Below are 21,841 nucleotides of genomic sequence, written 5' to 3'. Positions count from 1 at the left end.
AGTCAGAATGGAATAGTTGACGTAGTGGCAAGGAATACCTGAGTTGTGCTGGGAAGAGGATGTTTGTTGCTTCCAGGACAGCAACACTTCAACAGCAGACATGAGAGCAACTTAACCAGGAAGTCTGCCGTGTACATTAGCAGAATCACCACTCCTCTTGGTTCTAAGTACTAGGAGTTCACATCCAAGGTTGTTGAAGCTTTGCATGAGATGTCAGGTAAAGGAGAGAAAATCTATACGAAAGATTTGACAACTTTCCCCTTGGGTTAGTGGTCCTGTACTGAAAAGCACAACTCTATTCCTTTGGTGTCTTCAGATTTAGGTAATGCATATTGAATCAGCTGCTTTCTCTACTACCAAGTTGTGAAAAACTGCCAACAACACATTCAACAGCTACAAGCAGCTCAAAGATTTCACTGAAAGAAAGCTCATCTTGGCTAGTGTTAAAGAGGCACAGGGATTGAAAGGTGCCAAAGCTATGGAGCCCCTTCCCCCATTCTTTGTCTTTTCTCCACCCTACTTTTTGACTAAGTTAATTTAAGTCACATTCCTGAATAAATACTGGCCAACTCTCCCTGCGACAGTGTTAATCAAGAATCCCGTTTTGAATACCTTGCTTTCCTCTCACTGAAGTAGCTTGATGATGATCCACCCTGCTTCCAAGTTGAATTTATTTTACCAGAGTTTTGTGTCTCGTATGAGTTCTGCTTTTCTTTTCCACATAACATCTGACCCAGCTATACAATCAAAATCCCCAGATCTTCCCCCAATGCTCTCCTGTCATTCAAATTCTAAGCCTTACTTACTAGTCAAGTCGCATGTTGCCGAAATACAAAGTTTATTGATACTTCTCACAACCCTGTTCTTTGTTATCTTTCAGGTACATTATTATTATTCTACCCAAACTCTCGGAAAAATCATCAGGCACTACTACCTACAGATTGCCTTCTTTTTTACTCTATCCAATGCTTAGGAAGCAGTTGCATAGACGCTATATCTTCCTATTCTACTAATTTAACCAAAAGACCTCTAACTTGTTGCTGAGCACTGTTACTCTGAGATGTTTTACTCCTGAGCCAATTACGGTACTAGGAAATGATACCTTAAAGTCATCACTCAAATGTATATGTAATTACTGTTATTTAAACAATCACCACAAATCATTTAAATATTCTTATGGTTTGTATCCTAAGCTAAGTGTGCTGCTTATTAAACAGTAATGCTGTGGATTAAATATTAAATCAAAAAGCTGTAATTGCAAAGGCCAACCATCTTCATACTATGTTAATAAATAGAGTCTTAGAGTGCTAAGAACATAAGTGTTTTCACACAGCTGACTTCTCGGAATTGAAGCTGAGTCCCTATATTTGAACAAGAGATTGCTATTTCTGGTCTCCGAGACATTCAAAAAATGGCTTTCACATAGCATTTTACATTCTCCATATTCTGAAGCACTGCACTATGTGTGATGTGGGTATTAGTTCCATCCATGATTTTGCTTCTATGAAAAACTGAAGTAGCATTTGTTGTTTTGAAGATTCTTGGAGTGTATTATATATTGCTGAGGATTGCAGTACAGTATGTCCAGGGCAAATGGCAAAGTACTGTATTTTTCTGTGTATAAGACTCCCCCATATATAAGACAACCCCCTTTTTTTAAATCCCAAAATTAAGAAATTGGGCCAGAGACCAAACTCGAGCTTGGGCCGCCCACACCAGAACTCAAACTCAAACCACCCATGTATAAGACAACCCCCCCCCCCCAATTTTTGACTATTTTTTAAACAAAAAACATCATCATACACAGAAAAAAATGGTTTTAGAGTTAATAAAAGGTATAACTTAGTTGATGCAGTTGTTCAAATTAAAGTATTTAGTTGCAAACAATTGAGTAAAGTGCATTTTGTGGTTATGGAGATAATTCTGAATATTTTGTGCATAAACTTCCTATTAAGTTATGAAATGCCTGTTCTATTACTTAAAATTTGTATCTCACAATTATTCATAGAAGAGACTCTATAGAAGATACTGTAAAAATCCTAATAGTATTATTTAACATCTTATAGTGTGTTCAAAATGCTTTATATGCATTATTCTGTTGTAATCGTATATCCAACAGTTATATAAGGTAAATCAGTGTCATTATCCCCCATATTGCAGATGGGGAGAAGTTTGATGAGAGAGGGTTGCTTACCTCAGGTCAGTTAGGAAGTTTGCAGCAGAAGCAAGATTTGAAGCAGGGGTGCCCTGATACAGAATTCAATCTCTTAGCCATTGTGCTTCATCACATAAAAATACATTTGGAAATATAATTGGGTACATTAAATAGCAAGCACAGAAAACATCAAAAATGATACCAGCCAATAAAAGTAACTTGCATAAGTGCATGATAAAATAAGAGCTTGGTCAGGTATGTTTTAGCAAAGATTTGGATTGATCAGTTAGTCTAGGTAAGAAAGCAGAGTCATGGAATAGGATAACCAAAGCTCTTTCCTAATGTTATCTTAAGGGGCATAGGCAAAATAAATGTGATTGCTGCAGGGTTTCCCCACTGGCTAACCTGCAGCTGAACTCTTCAAAAGCACATGCTGTGAAACATAATCCTCTTTACTGCTGTCGCCTTTCTCCCTACTTCATGTGCCAGGTATGCAAGTGGCACTGTCTAAATAAAAAACATAAATAGATTGGATGACAAAAAGCTTCAGAGTTTTAATTTTTTGTTTAAAAAAATGCAGAATTGGTAAAATTAGTTTTGAAGAAGCCTGTATCCTTCAATTTGCATATTATATGATCTTTAAAACCACACAACTCAAATTCAGTTACGTATGAAGTAGATGATTTTGTTTGTCCCCTCAGCTTCATCCTGAATGTTCATGTATATAAATGTGTGGGTATGTGTGCATACATAATATGTGGGATGATAGCTCTATCTGTCATCTCTTTACACTTTTAGAATACAAAACTAAAACTTCATTTTCCTATGTTAATGCTAAACTGGTTTCTGAAGTGGTTGATTGTGTTTCATTCACAGAAATAGAAATGTAATTTTCTTACCTGGAAGTTATTCCACCTATTGCTACCAAGTGCCAAATATAAATCATACTTTAGGTTTGTTTTTTGTCTTGTCTATGAAAGACTACATACTATCTTAATTGTAACACTGTTCATCCTTGCCTCATTGAAATCTTTGTTCTTGTTTTCTCATTCATTTGACTTTGACAAATACCATTTTAAAATTGAATATAGGACCTGAACTTTTTAGTATGTCCCTAGTCTACATTTTTAAGGGACGTGGGTGGCGCTGTGGGTTAAACCACAGAGCCTAGGACCTGCTGATCAGAAGGTTGGTGGTTCGAATCCCCACGATGGGGTGAGCTCCCGTTGCTCAGTCCCACCTCCTGCCAACCTAGCAGTTCGAAAGCACGTCAAAGTGCAAGTAGATTAATAGGTACCGCTCCGGCGGGAAGGTAAACGGCGTTTCTGTGCGCTGCTCTGGTTCGCCAGAAGCGGCTTAGTCATGCTGGCCACATGACCCGGAAGCTGTCTGCGGACAACCGCCGACTCCCTCGGCCAATAAAGCAAGATGAGCGCCGCAACCCCAGAGTCGGTCACGACTGGATCTAATGGTTAGGGGTCCCTTTACCTTTACCTAGTCTACATTTTGTTGCAAATTGTTATGGCCTGTACTAGCAGTTTAGTCTGATGCTTTAAAGTTGATGTGATTTTTTTTGAAAGAAGAGCTGCCTTATAAAACTAAGGAGAAAAATGTAATCAAAACAGTAATATGAATATGCGTGTATTGATATTTCTACGTAAAAAGATGTAGTGGCCTGCCAAGAATAACCAAACCATAACAGTTGTTTGTAATGCTGGGTGCACTGATTTAAACAGGGTTTTTTTCTTTAAAAATGTTTAGGGGTACTCTCATTTTCCTACTCATATTGAAATACTGCCCCTCAATGAGGCCGGACTTAGATTCACAAAATGTTTAGGGTTATGCGTACCCCTGCATCCCCCCAGAAAAAAGCACTGGATTTAAATCAAGGCAACTCAAATTAATGATTTAAATCAACAAGAAAAATGGCTTATTTAAAGCACTGACTTAAAATAAGTTTTGTATTGAAACTTCATATTTTCCCCCAAATAATGATGCAAACCATGACCACTAAACAATTAATTTAGAGTTGCAAAACCTTACTATAAATTATATCCTCCCTAAAAGAGGGCACATGTTGCGGTGAGACCTGGAGACCGACCACCTGTGTTGTGGGTGGGTAAGATTGGTCAGCCACAACACCTGATTGGTAGGTCCCTCAATGTTGGGTTCAATCTGGCCATCCGAGTTCCCAGGAGCTGACAACTTCTCAGTCTCCTGGTGTAATAAATGGCTTTTTCTGAGCATCAGAGGTTAATCCCCTGTTCTACAGCTTCTACAGCTCTGGATACCTACACACTCTATGGAGCAGCTGCCACAACAGCAGACCATTCCCCCTCTACCAGTTTATCTACCTTCCCTGATGGGCTGCATGACAGAGGCTACAGCAGTGTGGAAGTTTCCTCTCCTAATCCCTTTTCAGTCCCCTCCTGAGAGACAGTGGTGCAGGAGAGGGTGGGGAAGCACCTAGTCCTTCACTTATCTGACCTGCCTTTTCTTCCTCTTCTTCCAACACATCCTGTGCTCCACCCTCCAGCTCTGAAAAGTCCCCTGCTTTCAACTCTTGTCTCCTGGTCTGTGCAGTACCGCACATGTCATTGACCGCCTCTCTGAGTCAGACTCCAGCCCCCCTTCCCCCAGTGCACACTTGTCAGAGTCCTGCCAGTCCTGGACAGGAAACTCTTTTACCCTGACCCCGGTTCTGTTGGGGGCAGCTCTTCAAAGCTCATTGAAAATGGATCAGTTGACACAAATTTCTTGCATGTTTTCAATGGAGTGTTAAGGCAAAATAGATTTTCTTTATCCCTAGCAATAATTATGCTCTCTCTATGTTGATTCGTCCTTTTATAGATTAACTTTCATTCTTTACAGTGTGCTTCTGTATTTGTGATGCAGAGATGCTGCTGCTGCATAAATTAGTTTAAAGCTTTAATACAAAGAAGTCCAATAGCAACAAGGAATAATGTCTTTTATGTGGCAATTTTCCTGTGGCTTTGTGACAGGAGGGCACTACATAGGAATCAAGCTGTAAAACTATTTTTTCTACCTCATCTGAAATGTTTATGCACCATTTCCTTGGTTGAATGAGTCAGCTGGCACTGCAGTACATTGCCACTGCCTAAAGAAACTAGCTTCATAGCCTAATATGCAATATCACTCTTCTGCAGTAGCTAAAGTAAGATTAGACTCTTCTATTTTGCAATTTCTTTAGCGCTAATGCCTTTGATGTTTTTGGAAAGCAAGTCACAGCACAGCCACGCTTTAAATGAAACTCTGCAGATTTTTTTTTAAGTACCTCTGGGTTCGTATTCTTAAATCAGCTTCTTTGACTTTTCATTTCATCCTTGGATTTTGAAGTACAATTTTATTAGTGTTCAAAGCATACAATTATAAAGTTAAAAAATATGCCTGACTCTAGAGCAATGACCATTTATGCTAATTGTAACTAATTTTTTAAAAAAAGTTTTCTACATTTCTTAAGGGCTGTATTCAAGTAAGTTATATTCGGAGATGGTGAGGAGAGTAAACGAGTGGAGGGCAGAGTGGGCAAGCAAGCTGGTTGTGCAGCAGCGAGTGGGTTGAGCGGGAGGAGAGGTGCAGTAGCATGGGCGAGTGCGTGGGGCCTGTGGCAGTTGAGCAAGAGGGGTGGTGGAAGGGTTATGGCCAGTAAAATGAGCAGGGGCATCTGCTGTGTGTGTGTGCGCGCGTGCGCACGCACACACACACACACACACACAATTTCTTTCTACAGTTATCAGGCCCACTTTACTTATGCCCCAACATAACATTTCTGCTTGTGAATTTATGCAAGTACAGCAATCATTAAACCCCATCCTAAGCCTTCATGCAAATAATGCTTTAGGAGGTCAGGTATAAACAAAACAATTGACCCTGTTCAGGTCTGGAGTATTTGTATATGCCTTGTTTCCACAACAACATTGTGCCTTGAATCAACTGTGTCCACGGCACATCTGTCATACGGAATCCATGCCATGTTTTAATTTTAATATTTGTGTATTTAAATGTATTGCTTTTCCACAATAATTTGTATTTTCTGACTCTATTCCTGTTTTGTAATTTTGTTCTCTTCCAAGGTTATGCCTTTCTGCTATTCCAGGAAGAAAGCTCTGTGCAAGCTCTAATAGATGCCTGTCTGGAAGAGGATGGGAAACTTTATCTATGTGTATCAAGTCCCACTATCAAGGACAAACCAGTAAGTAAATCAACATACTACCTTTTTAAAATGTGTGTGTGTGTGTGTGTATAGCTGAAAGTCAACTACTGTTGTGCAAAAATGGCTGTCTCTGTTCTGTTATTTTGACTGTTATACTGGCATATTGCTTTAGCATATATTGACCATGTTAAACTTCAGTAAATGTCAGAACAATTTAGCATTCAAAAGTCTTTCCTTTGAGATTGTATAATAGATTAATGCCCTGGTCCAACAAACTGATCCATGTACGAGAGCTCTAGTGAGCACACAAAGCAGCTTTATCACGCGTGTTAATGTACTCTTTATGTGCATCCCTTTCCATGTGCCGGTTAGCTCCTTTCATTTGAAATGTAGATACTGCAATGTAAAATTATGTGCTCTTTCAACTGAGTTGTGAGTCAGTTTGTGTATGGGATGTTTCAGCTTGCAAATAACGATTAACCTTATTTTGCTTAAGTTCCATTGCTGCAGACATAACAGTACTGAATTCTGTATAGTTGAAGGCAATCTAGCAGTACTGCATTGAAGTAAAATATCACAAGTGAATGATATGTCATGGTGTAAGGCAGTGTATAGGTAAAAAACATGAGCTGATTTTTCTTCTTAATAGCCTCAATCAGTCTTAATATATAGTCTAATATTAGTGAACAGGCTTTTGGTTTGTGTGTGCTCCTGCCACGCCCCCCCATAAGTATGACCACAGTGAGACTTTTGCTTCCATTTTTAAAAAGCCATGGTTATTTGTATCTGAACCTGGACAAACTGACTTGACAAAATTCTGACTCTATAAAAAATGCATAGATGTGACAAATTCAGATATTATAAACACCTTCTCCAAGTTCACATGGCTTTGTAAGGCTTATGAAAATGACTTTTTTGTTGATTGCTTGGTTCAAAACAATTCAAAGACTTTGTCCCAAATTCAGCCATCTGGCTTCTTAAATGGACAGAGTAAATGCTTTCGGTTTGGGCAATCCTCTTAGCCTAAGCAAAGGAATTAAGTTCTCTACCAACCACCTTTTCTTCAGTTTTCAGAATGTATGAAATGCTTATTAAATGAATCTTGGCCTGTATTCTACTGTGTAATTGTGTATTAAAAGAAGCAAATAGGAGGAAATGCTGTAGATTTATGTGAAAAAATATTGCTCAACCTTATTTCTAGAGGCAGTAAATAAAATAGTAAATTGCCATAATTAATATTAAATTCAGAGACTGTATATGTTGCATTTAACTGAATTTATACTCATTATGGAAGAAATACAACTGAGACTTTTTGCATGAAATGATTTCCTTTTATTAATTTATAAGAGATATGAGTGAGCAGACTAGATTTTTATGTACGAAGCAAATACTTTCTTAGGCAGCATTGTTAAAATAACATGTACATATCTTAAAATCAAAAAAATTTCCTTCCAGTAGCACCTTAAAGACCAACTAAGTTAGTTCTTGGTATGAGCTTTCGTGTGCATGCACACTTCTTCAAGTATCTTAAAGACCAACTAAGTTAGTTCTTGGTATGAGCTTTCGTGTGCATGCACACTTCTTCAAGTATCTGAAGAAGTGTGCATGCACACGAAAGCTCATACCAAGAACTAACTTAGTTGGTCTTTAAGGTGCTACTGGAAGGAATTTTTTTTATTTTGATCTGTAACATGTACATATCTTGTTCTTATATTTTATTTCTGCAAGAAGCTCTGTATGTGCTGCTCACCAGTTTACTAATACAATGTTCCATTCAGTGATGAACACCCTGATTTTAAGTTTACACAATGCTTTTTGCTGGCAAGTCAAATTACCGGTAGCATGATTTGCTATGCCTGGATGGAACCCAAGAGTTGACTGGATACCATGCTTTTTATCTTATTTTTGGTCGGTTTAGCTGTCATATGTAAGACAACCAGTGTTTGGGAATATCTGAACATACTTGAAATCTGGATGATGTATTTGGGAATCCTAATGGAGGTTTTCTAGCTTACTTTGTACCTGCAAAATTAATTGGCCAGTTTGATAGACAAAGCTGGTAGTGAGCACCAAGGAGATACAGCATTGGTTAGGGGCAAGCCTGCTGCCTGCATTCTTTTTGCATAGCTGCATAAGTTGATGCTTTTACCAACTCCACCTGGTACGCAGGCTGAGACCCTACCTGCCCGTGGACTGTCTCGCCAGAGTGGTGCATGTTCTAGTTATCTCCCGCTTGGACTACTGCAATGCGCTCTACATGGGGCTACCTTTGAAGGTGACTCGGAAACTACAGCTAATCCAGAATGCGGCAGCTACACTGGTGACTGGTGACTGGGGGCAGCCGCCGAGACCACATAACACCGGTCTTGAAAGACCTACATTGGCTTCCAGTACGTTTCCGAGCACAATTCAAAGTGCTGGTGTTGACCTTTAAAGCCCTAAACGGCCTTGGCCCAGTATACCTGAAGGAGCGTCTCCACCCCCATCGTTCTGCCCGGACGCTGAGGTCCAGCGCCGAGGGCCTTCTGGCGGTTCCCTCATTGCGAGAAGCAAAGCTACAGGGAACCAGGCAGAGGGCCTTTTCGGTAGTGGCGCCCGCCCTGTGGAACGCCCTCCCATCAGATGTCAAAACGATAAACAACTACCTGACATTCAGAAGACATCTTAAGGCAGCCCTGTTCAGGGAAGTTTTTAATGTATGATATTTTAGTGTTTTTTTGGTTTCTATGGAAGCCGCCCAGAGTGGCTGGGGAAACCCAGCCAGATGGGCGGGGTACAAATTATTATTATTATTATTATTATTATTATTATTATTATTATTATTTTATGATGGTGCTTCAGTGCAGCATAACTCTTCTGATAAATTCTAGAACATCCCATCTTCATTGGTTTGTATTTATTTGGAATTAACTTTGGTTATACTGCTATTAGAAATGGGAAAGGATAAAAAGTTGTTCCTTGACTTTTGTTGCTTTCAAAATAGAAGTTTAAAATGAAGCTAATCTTTTGGCTTTTTCAGGTGCAAATTCGACCTTGGAACTTAAGTGACAGTGACTTTGTAATGGATGGCTCTCAACCTTTAGACCCCAGAAAAACTATTTTTGTTGGAGGAGTCCCACGACCCCTCAGAGCTGGTGAGTGAATATGTTTAATGGTTGCCAAAACCACGACCAACAAAACGTTCAAAGAATGATGCAGTAATAGTCTGTAGAGCTTTTCATTATATTTCAAATTGGCAAGGACTTCAATATGGTTTTTCCCCCTTAAGCAGCAAGATTAAGGAACAAACTACATACTATACAGTATTATTTCAGTCTTGAAAAACCACTTGCATTGAGATACTGACTGCTCTGCATTTTAAACAGTGAAATATAAAACAATTCATTTTAAAAGCGTAATCAGTTGACTGTCATAGATAGGTAACTGATAAGAACTTGTTTACATTTCTGGTATTCCGTTTGTCTTGGTTTATAAAGTTTGTTTTCTGTTGCTTTTGACTTTGTTTGCTTTTTTAGGATTTTTGTCTTTTACACAGTCAATCATTTCCATTTCCTGTTTTAGATTACTTGGGGCTATAACTATCAAGAATTTTTTTTTTTATATACAATGGTGCCTCGCAAGACGAAATTAATTCGTTCCGCGAGTCTTTTCGTCTTGCGATCTTTTCGTCTTGCGAAGCACGGTCTGTCGCAACTGCGCCTCTTCAAGCGGCTTTTTTTAAAAAGCGCAAGACGTTTTCGTCTTGCAAAGCAAGCCCATAGGGAAATTCGTCTAGCGAAGCAACGCAAAAACTGAAAAACCCTTTCGTCTAGCGAGTTTTTCGTCTTGCAAGGCAATCGTCTTGCGGGGCACCACTGTATGTAGACTAGTCACAAATTTGTGGGAGGCAGTGGAAGACAGGAGTGCCTGGCGTGCTCTGGTCCATGGAAGTCACCAAGAGTCGGACACGACTAAACAACAACAAGTCACAAATTAGCTACTGGAAGTTGAATGAATGTATAGGTCTTTTATAGTTTAATATTCTTTTACAGTTGAACTAGCAATGATTATGGATCGTTTGTATGGAGGAGTCTGCTATGCTGGCATTGATACGGACCCAGAGCTGAAATACCCAAAAGGTGCTGGTAGAGTGGCTTTCTCCAATCAGCAGAGCTATATTGCTGCTATAAGTGCTCGCTTTGTCCAGCTCCAACACAATGACATTGATAAACGGGTAAGCAAAATGCCATATGACTGATTGACATGGCTGACAAATTATGCAGGCATCTTAAGTGGGCTCACATCATTTGCCCATCTTATCCACCACCGTCTCTTCCGACTAAAATTTACTCTCAAGAATCTTGGGCTGTGGCCTTTACAAGACCTACTTGAGGAGATCTTTTAACTGGAGATACCATGGAACCTTCTTCATGTAATGCATGACCTCCACAGCAGTGCTACGAGCCCTACCATGAGTTTGTGATTGATCACTGCTTTAATGGCCAAAATTTAGTGTTTGCTAGATTTTAAAATGTAAATTCTTTCCAATCTCAAATGGGTTTCAATAACAGTGTGCAAAATCAATATTGTCTCCATAAGTGAAGACATAGTACAATTTCCTTGTTACTTTTTTCTGTAATATACTTTTGGATATAACAGTTGGGCTGGAAAATACACTAGAAAGTAGTTGGGCAAAAGGACTGTGGTTAAATGTGGGAAGGTGCAGAAATTCAAAAATATGTGAGGTCAAAGCAACAATACCCTTTCCTTTGAAATTGATTTCCTTCATAGTCTTAATTCATCCCACAGTAAAAACTGCTGCTGTTGGTATGATTTTAACAAAAATTGTTGTGAAAATGGCACACATACCGTATTTTTCGTCCTATAGGGCGCACCGGCCCATAGGACGCACCTCGGTTTTTTTGGGGGGGGAATGAATAAAAAAAATTCCCCCCCCCAGCCGCGGCTGCTGCCCCCAAGCCTTGCGGACACCCGTCCGAAGCACGGGGAGCCCTCTGGAGGGCTCCCTGTGCTTCGGGCTGCAGGCTGCCACCCCAAGCCTCGTGCGCCCGGCGGGACCTCCTGCCGGGCGCGCAAGACTTGCGGACACCCGCCCGAAGCATGGGGTGCCCTCCAGAGGGCTCCCTGTGCTTCGGGCGGCAGGCTGCCGCCCCAAACCTCGCGCCCGGCGGGACCTCCTGCCGGGCGCACAAGGCTTGCGGACACCTGCCCGAAGCACGGGGAGTCCTCCGGAGGGTTCCCCGTGCTTCGGGCTGCAGGCTGCCGCCCCAAGCCTCGCGCGCCCGGGAACTCCCGCCGGGCTTGCAAGGCTTGTGGATAGCTTCCTGAAGCCTGGAGAGCAGAGGGGTCGGTGCGCACCGATGCCTTTGGCTCTCCAGGCTTCAGCGAAAATCTGCATTCGCCCCATAGGACGCACACACATTTCCCCTTCATTTTTGGAGGGGGAAAAGTGTGTCCTATGGGGCGAAAAATACGGTATTTTTGTACAGGCTTGACCTTATTTACATAGAAATGTATTTTTAATGAAATAAAATAGGGTATGTGAAAAAAATCTAAAGATTATATATTTTTAAAGCTCTCATTGAATATCCAAATGGCACTGCCACCCCACCCAGGAGAGAGCAAACTCTCTAGACTTTACTTAGAAAGAAAAACACCCCACATAGATTTTAATGAGAAGTATGTAAGCATGTTCCATTGAAACCAGAAAGATACAAGTATGCTTAACTTTGGCTGACTCATATTCTTACAGATTTACAATTTTTAAGTGTGATAAATCTGATAGGGCTTAATCTATAAAGCCATAAATTCTTGCATGACTGGAACCATCAGTGTTAATCCTGAGTCATGCTGTCGCTTTGTCTCAAATGCTGAGCTCAGAATATAATTACCTTGACACTGAATCATTAAAGACTTATTTTGGCAATAGCATCTAATGTTATGAAAAGAAAAATGGGACAGGACAAGAAAGACAAGGCCTTTTCTATTCTGATCACTTTTTCCAGTGATCATGACAAGTTAATGTTTTAATGTGGTTGTTTTATTGGGCTTGAAGCTCTATGTTTAGGTCAGTGGCACTGTCTAGTACTTTAAACTTGATCTTAATATAAAGGAGATCCTAAACATTTGCTATTGTAATAGCAATGTTGTTAATACGTCAAAAGGATTTAAAAGAGCAGATTTTGAAAACATTAGACTTTTATGCTGATATATGAAGGCTCATTCACGGGTTACGTAATGATGCAAATGGAAGTTCCAGCAAATGCTTTGAAGCATAGCAGATTCCTTAGGTCGTTGATGACTGACATTGTCAGTGACTTCTATTTCCTTCCTCCTCCCGCAGTCTCCACGAGGGTTAGTTTTTGTAAGGTTTCTGGGTAGACTTGCTCTATCTAAAAATGGAACTGAGAATTTTGATACTATTAACCTGGAAGGTTAATGTAATAGTAATGAAACGAGGACCCATTCTTGCTGCTCTTGCCTGAGGCTTGTCTTGCAATATGAGTGTCCATGTGGAGGTGGCAGTTGTCCCCCCTCTAGTCCTGATTCCCATCTTTAAGTTTACTTTGCCCCACCCCAGAAAGACTCCTGTGGACACCCATGATGGTAATGTACAATGGTGGGAGCTCTGACAGATCACTTTCTAAATCCATGCACTTCTGTGATGTGACAAACTGTAGCAGCCAGAAGCACCACATTGTCTCTGATACTGAAAAGCTAAGTAGAGTGTGTTGTTACTGGCAAATTTATACACTATACAGGTTGTCCTGCGTTCAGATGAATGAGATGAATTCACAGAGCCTTCTTTTTATTTTGAGTTATTTTGTGTTTCTCCTCCCCTTCTGTAGGTGGAAGTGAAGCCATATGTGCTTGATGATCAGATGTGTGATGAATGCCAGGGCACTCGCTGTGGTGGAAAATTTGCTCCATTTTTCTGTGCCAATGTTACCTGCTTGCAGTATTACTGTGAATACTGTTGGGCCAGCATTCACTCTCGTGCTGGGCGAGAGTTCCACAAACCACTCGTGAAGGAAGGGGGGGATCGGCCACGCCACGTTCCGTTCCGTTGGAGCTGAAGTCTGGGCCTAAATCCAGCAGCAAAGAAGTACTGGAACTGAAGAAACTGAAGGGAGAAGAGAGTGCTGCCTCAGGGCTTTAGTGTTCTGGAAATCTGTGCATTCATCCTTTACTTTAATGAAGAGATGGGTCTTTTTATTACGATTACTATTATTATGATGATGATTATGATTATTTACAGTCACATTACTGAACTCTGTGTCCAGTATAATACAAGCCTAGCAGAGTGTAACTATACTGATTTTGCACTTTGATTCACACAAACATCTGCTTGGTACCTTAATTTCTTACACGAGACTTGTCATGTCTGACAATAAGTAGACTGCCATTCTCATCAGCCTTTACTGAGTTGGTGTGTATGTGAGAAAGACTTTTAAAATTATAATTTTATTTTAAAACTGGAGCATGCACTTATTTTCAGAAACTTATAGACTTGCCCCTAGCAGATGACTTACCAAAGGTAACACTCACAAGTAGGTAGGTGGCAGATGTAGCAAAAACTTAAAATGGATATTCAGCAATCATTAGTTTGGGTCATTTAGACTAGGAATAACCCTGAAAAGCCTTTAGTTGCTCTCCATTTTTACTGGTAAGGTTGATACCTCATAAGCTGGATCACATTTTCTCCACCTCCACCCCTTTTTGTTTTGCTGAGGGTTTCCTATTTGGTTAGGTCTTTTAGTGTTATGTAAATGTATGCTGCAATAGCTTTTGCTGCTATTAAGATGGTATTACTAATACCACAATACTCTATTCAAGCTAGGGTATCTATCAGTTTAAAAGATGATTATATGATTTAAAACCGTGATGGCTGCTGAAAGGAGATCTGTATAGCTTCCAAGGAAGGTCAATAGTTTTGACTGCATGTTTACTTAAATCAGGTTGCTGCATGCAATAAATTTTTTTTATATATGTCTCATACGAAAATCTGCCCACAAAGCACCAATTAAGGATTTATATAGACTACAAAGTACTTGTTATTAAAAACAAAACAAAACCAACACACAGACTTAGCACACCAGACACAAATTACTGACTGGAGGAAGGCATGCCTCAGTAAATGTAAATGCTTCTGAAATTAGGATCAGCCCTTTGCAGTATGACCTATATTACAACAAATATTTTTTTAAAAAACTAGATGTAGAATATCCTTAAAACAAATTTCTGAATGATAGACGAAGTACTTTGCGGTGCTCTGTTATATATTGTGCAATTTATTTTATATAGTAAAAGTGATTATGTCTAGTACTGTGATCAAACTTAACTGTTTAAGCCTCTATATCTAACGTTCAATCACTTCTGAAAGATACGGATACATATGCACACTCACAAAATGAATTATGAGCTCTTTAATTCCAATCTCATAAATGCTTGCACCATTTATGTAGCTGCAGCCCTTGTCCAGAAAACCAAAGAGCTCATGGCAGCGTATGTACACTACTAACTTCACTAATAGGCTGATAAACTAGGCACATTTTATGAAAGGTGGGGGGAAGTGGTGCTAAAGAAATGTCTGCATACAAAAGTTAACTTGCAAGATGTCTACTCTCTGGGTGTGACATTTAATTTCTTGAACCCTGGATGTATCCTGTGAAGCTTGAATATATTTGAGATCTACTTTATAACAGTGGACATTTTTTTAGCATGTATTCTGGGCGTGCAAGACAAACACATAAGCACACATTAGTGTGCGAACTATAAGAAAGTGAGGACGTGTACACTATTCTTCTGCATTTTTTGTGAGTTCCCTTCTCCACCCCACCCCCTGGGAGTTCTGGGGACAATCTGACTGGATCTGGCACCGCATAGTAGATTTAAATGTTACGGATTTTGTGTGTTGTGATGGCCTTGTTAATGTCTAATTTTGTACGTTTTTCTTTCAATGTTTAGTTGCAATTACTGGCTCTGAAAGAAACTTTGTGTTTAGAAAAATAGTTTTTTACTGGTTTAAAAACAAAACAAAACCATTCGTAGTATCCCTTCACGTTTTCCTCTGGGCATTTTTGTGATATTGCTTTATCCAGCCCAGCTGTCTTTTTTCTTCTGTTTGGGGTTTTCTTTTCTTTTCATCTATACAAGATTTGTTATGCACTACTTTTTGTATCTAGACAGTTTTCAATAGTTGGCAGATTATTCTTTTTTAAAAGAAAAAGGCATGCTTTCTGACTGACATGATCTTTTGCAATACCTCAATTTTGAAATATAGGAAAGAAAATATTTTCTAAGTAAGTTTATTCAGAAAAAATATATATTAATTTAATTCTGCGAGGAAATGATTTAACAGATGGGTAACTTTATTTTTTTCATGCTTATTTGCGTTTTTGAAAATGAAGAAGTTAGAGCTTTATAACTGTAATATTGAAGATCATAGCTAATCTACAGAAGTCTACCTAATTATGTGAAATAATAATACACAGTTTTGAAGAAATATCCCTCTCTCATTGTACAAACACCCTGGAAAGAAAGGAGGGAAAGAGAAAAAGAGATGCTGGAAGTTATATAAGTAATAACATGAAAACAAAAACACAGCAACGAAAGGTGTAAAAAAACTGCATTTGGTGCTGGAAGTTGTGAATAGAAGGTGAAAAAATATTTTTTCCCTTAATTTGTATATTTATAATCAAGCAATTATGCACGACTGACCAGAATTGTGAGAGTTCTTCTGTTTGTATTTTTTTAAAGATACTTTTTTAGTTTATTAAATTATAACATGGTCCCTTTTTGTTTTGTAAATGAATGTGCCCCCTAAGTTGTTAATATGTTATATTATTATGAGAGCGTCCTTCAAGAAAAGAAGTTATTTTTTAAAATAAGGTGTTCTGAACTGCAACTTGACTAAGAAGTCCCTGGGTACAACAGGTCCTCTTGTGGCCTTCTCTTGATGTGAGACTTGAACTAGTCGATTTTTTTTGAAGGCAACTTAACCTCGACTATTTGTTGTTATGTGCAATACTGTTTGTACTGTTTGTATAAAAAAAAAGAAAAAAGAAAAGAAAAAAGGCATAAATCTTTATTGCAGATTTATTTTCATTGCAAACTTTAGACATTGTGATTCACTAAGATCATTTTTCTACTGTCAAATATGTACCTTTTCTTCATGCTGGTATTTTTTCAATAGTAATGTAGCCTTTGTACTGAGACAAATTTTCATTGTTATTTTTAGAAAGATTTTTTGCTAAGAGAAATTTAAACATTGACATATTTTTCATTTTTATTTCAGATTTTCTTTAAGGAGTGCTTTCTCAACCATTAATATAGTTGTTTCTGGGAGAGACTTTCATATCTGGTCAATGTCATTAATATTATTTTGTATTTTTACTTGGAATAAATTAATTTTATGATGCTAATTCTTTAAAAGTTTATTTTTTTCATTTTCAGTTATTTTTGAAGCTAAGAAAAAACCTTTGTAATATTGTTACTAAAAGTGTCTAGTTTTTTGAAATGCAAAGCTTTATGTATTAACTCGCTGTTGTGGTTTACAATGGTGTGAAAATGGTTGGATATGTAAAATGATTGAAAAACTGTAATGAATAATTGGGCAATAAAATTACAGAATGAAGCAGGAAAATGATGTGATATTTTTGAGAAGCCTTTTTTTCCTTTGTCAGAATGATTTAGGAAGATATTAGGGATGTCACAGTACCAGTTCGCTGTCTAGATTTATACAACACCAATGCTGATAAAACACTATTGCTGTTGTAATTAACTCCAGTCTACAAAAATAACAGGCTTACAGCCATGGCTGTTTAGTGTAATGCAAATTTGCTCCCCCCCCCCCATTAGCATAGGCCCAGTCAGCATTCCTGCAAGTGCCGAAAAAACAAATGGAGACTACACAGCATTAATGCTCGGTCAATTCCCTGCCTGTCCCCCCCCCGTCCCCTCCCCCGCCAATACTCTTTATGGTCTCTTTTGGACTGTTATTTTAAATCTCTCCCAACATGCTTCAGTGTGATCTGCCATTATCTTATTTATTCCACTCGCCCCTCATGCTGCATTATTCATGCACTTCTTTAAGTGGCAACCCAGAACAAATGGAGGAAGTTGTATAGTATCTGCATAATGTTACAGTGCAATTACCATACAGTGTAATTTATGACATAGTTAGTGCTAAGTAATGCATGTGTAGCAACCGTTATTACTATATATCTGAGCACTTTTTTGAGCTTCTTGTATATTTATCCCTTTGTGTTGGCCCTTAAAATATATATATATATCACAAGTGCAACGTCTGTTGCTGCTATCAAAACACTGCTTCACTTTATGTAGTTCATCACCACCACCCTTTGCCTATCTAATCCTTACCTTTTTGCTGTTATCCTGGCAGATTTTTTTGTGCTGATGCTAGAGGTACTATTATCCACCCCTTCTGATCCTGCAAACCAAACTGGTGTTATATAAACAGAACATCCAATGGCCATCCCTAGATAGATCAGTTGCCAGATTTGATCTATTCTCACGCTGGCTTCTACCTAAGGGGGGTAATTTATTGATCTCTTGTAGAAATGTCTAGAGTTGGCCCATTGTGTCCTTTTTGTAAGAAATGTATAGGGAAAAAATAAAATAGTAAAATTTAGACTCTATAATTAGGTACTACTACTGGTTGGGATGTACACAAATTGTGCAAGTAAAATAGAAGTGGAGGAGAAATTTCTAAATTTCCTGCAAAGTGGTACAAAGTGTGTTCTTAGATTCTGCCTACACACTTGCCTTTTAGGAAGGCAGGGGCTAAAAGACAATTGTATTACAAATATGCAGTTAGCAAATAAACTTTGCTGATTTCATGATCTTTGTTAGAGTAGTACAAAAAGTATAGTGCTTTACTGGGGGGAAATCCCCCATGTTAATATTTCAGTATTGTGACATCTCTATTTGCAAGATATGAGTGAAAGATTAGTCACAGATTTGTAAAACAAATAATAAAAAAGTCTTTTGTTAAACCTGGCTTGTATGTAGTTGCTTTTTACACCAGTTTGTATAATGTCAGCTTAACCTTTTTTTTAACCAGAAAACTTTTCTTCTCAATCTCTGCTGTTGTAGTGTTTCTGTCTTACCACAGAGTATTTTATATTCATGCTGATGGTTTGCTCTATACCCCGAAAGGGTAGCAGATCAGGAGCTTGTTATGTCATTCTGCACATTTTAAATTTACCTAATAATAACGTTTAGCAACAAATAGAAATCCAGGGTGCTAATACGGGATAATCATTTCTGCTATTTATTTTTTTCTGGATGTAGCTCTGTTTGGGTATAAAGTATTAGGTATTTGTAATTTTGCTGTCAAAATAATGGACATAACTTTTAGAGTGTTCACAGCTAAAATCTCTGTACTTGTTTTTTCAACTAACTAATTTTAAATGTATCATATCTTTTACTACATGTTCTCTTAGACTGGTTTTGCTAGTAACCCTAAAAGGCTTTTACCTTTTTTTGGCTTGGACTAATGCTTTGTATGGAACTGCAGTACTGTGACTAAACATGGAGCTCAATGCTGCTATTGCTTACAACTGCTTCAACTTTGTAGTTTGGACAATTTTTTTTTCTGTAATAACTTATTAAATCTAGTTGTATGAAGTACTGACACTTGTCATCCTTTGCACATTTAACAGAAAGCCATGGGGGAAACCCTTCCTACACACTGTATGCTTTAACAACATGCATGTACATTCTCTTGCCCCCTTGTTCTGTTAGTCGATTGTCTACTTAATACGAAATGTCAATGTTTCAGGTTAATCAGTTAAACACATACACCTAATAAGGTCATTTTGTTTGTTCAATTAGTTTAATAGAAGTCTTATGAAAAAGGTGGATGCAAGCAATCATTTACAAAATGGGAACTTGTCCTTGGTATGTGTAGCACTTGGTAGCCACTTCTTTAATCCTGCTAAAGCCATAATGCCAGTTTTACTATATAGTAAGCCCCAAACCTGTGCAGGGGTTATGTTCCAGGGTTTATGCTGAAAGCCAAAATTGTGTACAGTGGTACCTCGGGTTAAGTACTTAATTCATTCCGGAAACTGTTCTTAACCTGAAGCACCACTTTAGCTAATGGGGTCTCCTGCTGCCGCCGCACTGCAACTGTGCAATTTCTGGTCTCATCCTGAAGCAAAGTTCTTAACCTGAAGCACTCTTTCTGGGTTAGTGGTGTCTGTAACCTGAAGCGTATGTAACCTGAGATACCACTGTATAGTCAAAACACATTGGATAGCAGTAATGTGCATTGAGGCCTTTCATGATGCTTTGGATTCATGTGGGAAGTTTGCCCACATGTTATGAACTTTCACATGGAAAGTTTCATTTGCTGCTCTCACATGAGGGATGGGGGTAGGCATTAGGTGAGACTTATTTGTTAAGCTAACACAGCTGTGAAGTAGCATGGAAGACGCCTATAATTTTAAGTAGTGGCTGGGAGGGGGCTGCTTCCCCTGCCGGTCCTCGGCGCCTTCTCACCCTTCTCCGCAGCTGCCTTTTTGACACGTAGCAAACACGCCTAGAATCCCGAATGGTGGTTAAGTGATTGTTGGGAAAAGTTGGCTCATAATTGGCAGTCTGCTGCTTCTTTTTTTAAAGCATGGAGCTGTGCTTTATCTCTCATGACTAAAAAGGATTGAGACATCCAGTTAAATAAGCAACACAGGGTCAACCTCAATTACATTCTAAAGGAGAATATGTGAATGCTAATTAATGACCCAGCAAATGTCTTCATAGAAGCAATAACTAACTGAAAGTTCACTTATCAAACGGTGCTTCCTAAGAGCCGAACAATGTATGATGCGGACAATCCACAGTAAGTTCTGCTTCAAAGCATCACCACTGATTTGATTGGGAATGTAGCACTAGAGTCAGGCCTACCCCTCCCTCCTACCCACAACACACCACACAGCACCTTTTCGCCAGTAAAATGGCAGAGTCATGTATCTACTTTTGCAAGAACAAGAAGTTGGGAGGACTGGTTAGTTCATACATCTCAAACCTGCTTCAGGTTCATTTCTAATTTTGTGGCCACATCTTGAGTTAGAGAATCTCATTGTTTCAGTTGCTTTGTGTAACGTATGATTATTTCTTATCTTCCTGAACCTGCTATCAGCTGCCTTCAGTGGATAAACCCAAGTTCTGGCAAGAGGATGCAATCTCTCACTGCAACTTATGATTTTATAAATTCACAAAGCCCAGCTCTTTAGCCTTTCGTTGTACAAAAGATCCACCAACCTTTGGTAATTGTAGACGGCAATTGCTCTTTTCTGTGTATTTCCCAGCTGTAACGTGTTCCTTTTGAGCCAAGATGGCCAGAGCTGTGTGCTGTATTTCATATCTAGCTGAAATTTGTCCCCCGACTCCCCACACCAACTTCGCCAGCACACTGTGCTCAAGCTCACTGATCCGAAAGTTGCTCTGCTCACAGCCACTTTTGAAAGCTGGGATTCCTTGCACTTGTTTATATCACTTTACTCACATTAATGTTGTTAAGTTGCTTTGTCATCCCATCACTCCTTTTGGAGGCATTCCACATGTTGCTTAGAATGCAGGTAGGGAACATGTGGCCCTACAAATGCTGCTGGACTACAATTCCCATCATCCATGACTATTGGCCGGGTGGATGGAAGCTGATGGGACTTGGTGTCCAACAACAACCTAGAGGATCTCAGGGTCCCCTACTCCATGCCTGACACCAGATTGCTTCTTGTAAATTAATCAGTAGCAATCCTGATCCAGGGGAGTCTAGAGCTTGCATTTGTCATTATGAAGGAAAGTAAATGTATTCTACCCCCATCCACAAAAAGGTATATCTTACCCCATCACTGCTATATTTATTTGATCATCAGAGAGATTAGGATGTTCCAGTGCCAAGTGCAGCAAGTTTTGGCGTCTCTCCTTGCTTTAGCCTGCTTCCCAATCCTGCTTTAGCTGTAGCAGTACTGCACACACTCTCTATGTCTCCATTACCACATCTAAAGCAGCCTCTTAGGCTGCCTATAAATTTGGATTGTGACATGAATGCCAAGATTCAGCCAAGCTCTTTCTAGAACAGTCCAAGATCTCTTAACAGCTTGCGTGGCAACTTGCCAGGGGGAAGTGGAAAAGCAGGCAGGCACTGTAAACCCTGCTTTGTCAGCAACAGGACAGCAAGTGTACATAAAAGCTGACTAATGCTAATTCTCCAGCAGTGGGGGGGAAAGAGCCCCACTAGAACACTCTAGTGCAATAAACCAACCAGCTTCTGGGAATCTTTAGGGAGGGGTGGGGGTGGCAGAAGTCTGAGGGCCAGACTACAGATGACAAATGTGTCTTTTTGAATTTAATGTGCAAAAATCCATGTGACGGAAAGGCTGCTAATGAACAGGATTGCATCTGTTGCAAAGGGAAAACTCAAGCCATTCCTTCCCTGCTGGGGTCAAGAGGGAAATCCCCCTCTTCTGAAGTTGTTTTTTTGCTTT

General features: G+C 39.3%; 1 protein-coding gene across 8 annotated transcripts in view; it reads left to right on the top strand.

Moving 5' to 3' along the window:
* The window catches only part of CPEB3 (cytoplasmic polyadenylation element binding protein 3), a 75,097-nt gene extending 57,483 nt beyond the window's left edge, over nucleotides 1–17,614 (top strand). For all 8 annotated transcript variants that reach the window (XM_082224930.1, XM_082224931.1, XM_082224928.1 and 5 more), the window contains 4 exons: nucleotides 6,250–6,368; nucleotides 9,349–9,463; nucleotides 10,361–10,542; nucleotides 13,178–17,614. In XM_082224930.1, coding sequence (XP_082081056.1) covers nucleotides 6,250–6,368; nucleotides 9,349–9,463; nucleotides 10,361–10,542; nucleotides 13,178–13,405 — 644 coding nt within the window. In that variant the 3' untranslated portion in view covers nucleotides 13,406–17,614. The remainder of the gene's footprint in view (nucleotides 1–6,249; nucleotides 6,369–9,348; nucleotides 9,464–10,360; nucleotides 10,543–13,177) is intronic.
* Nucleotides 17,615–21,841: the final 4,227 nt, after the last annotated feature.

The sequence above is a fragment of the Podarcis vaucheri genome (assembly GCF_965113315.1).
Source record: "Podarcis vaucheri genome assembly, chromosome: 5".
NCBI lineage: Eukaryota > Metazoa > Chordata > Lepidosauria > Squamata > Lacertidae > Podarcis > Podarcis vaucheri.
Note: the sequence above shows the minus strand (reverse complement) of the source record. Positions and strands in the feature narration are given on the sequence as shown.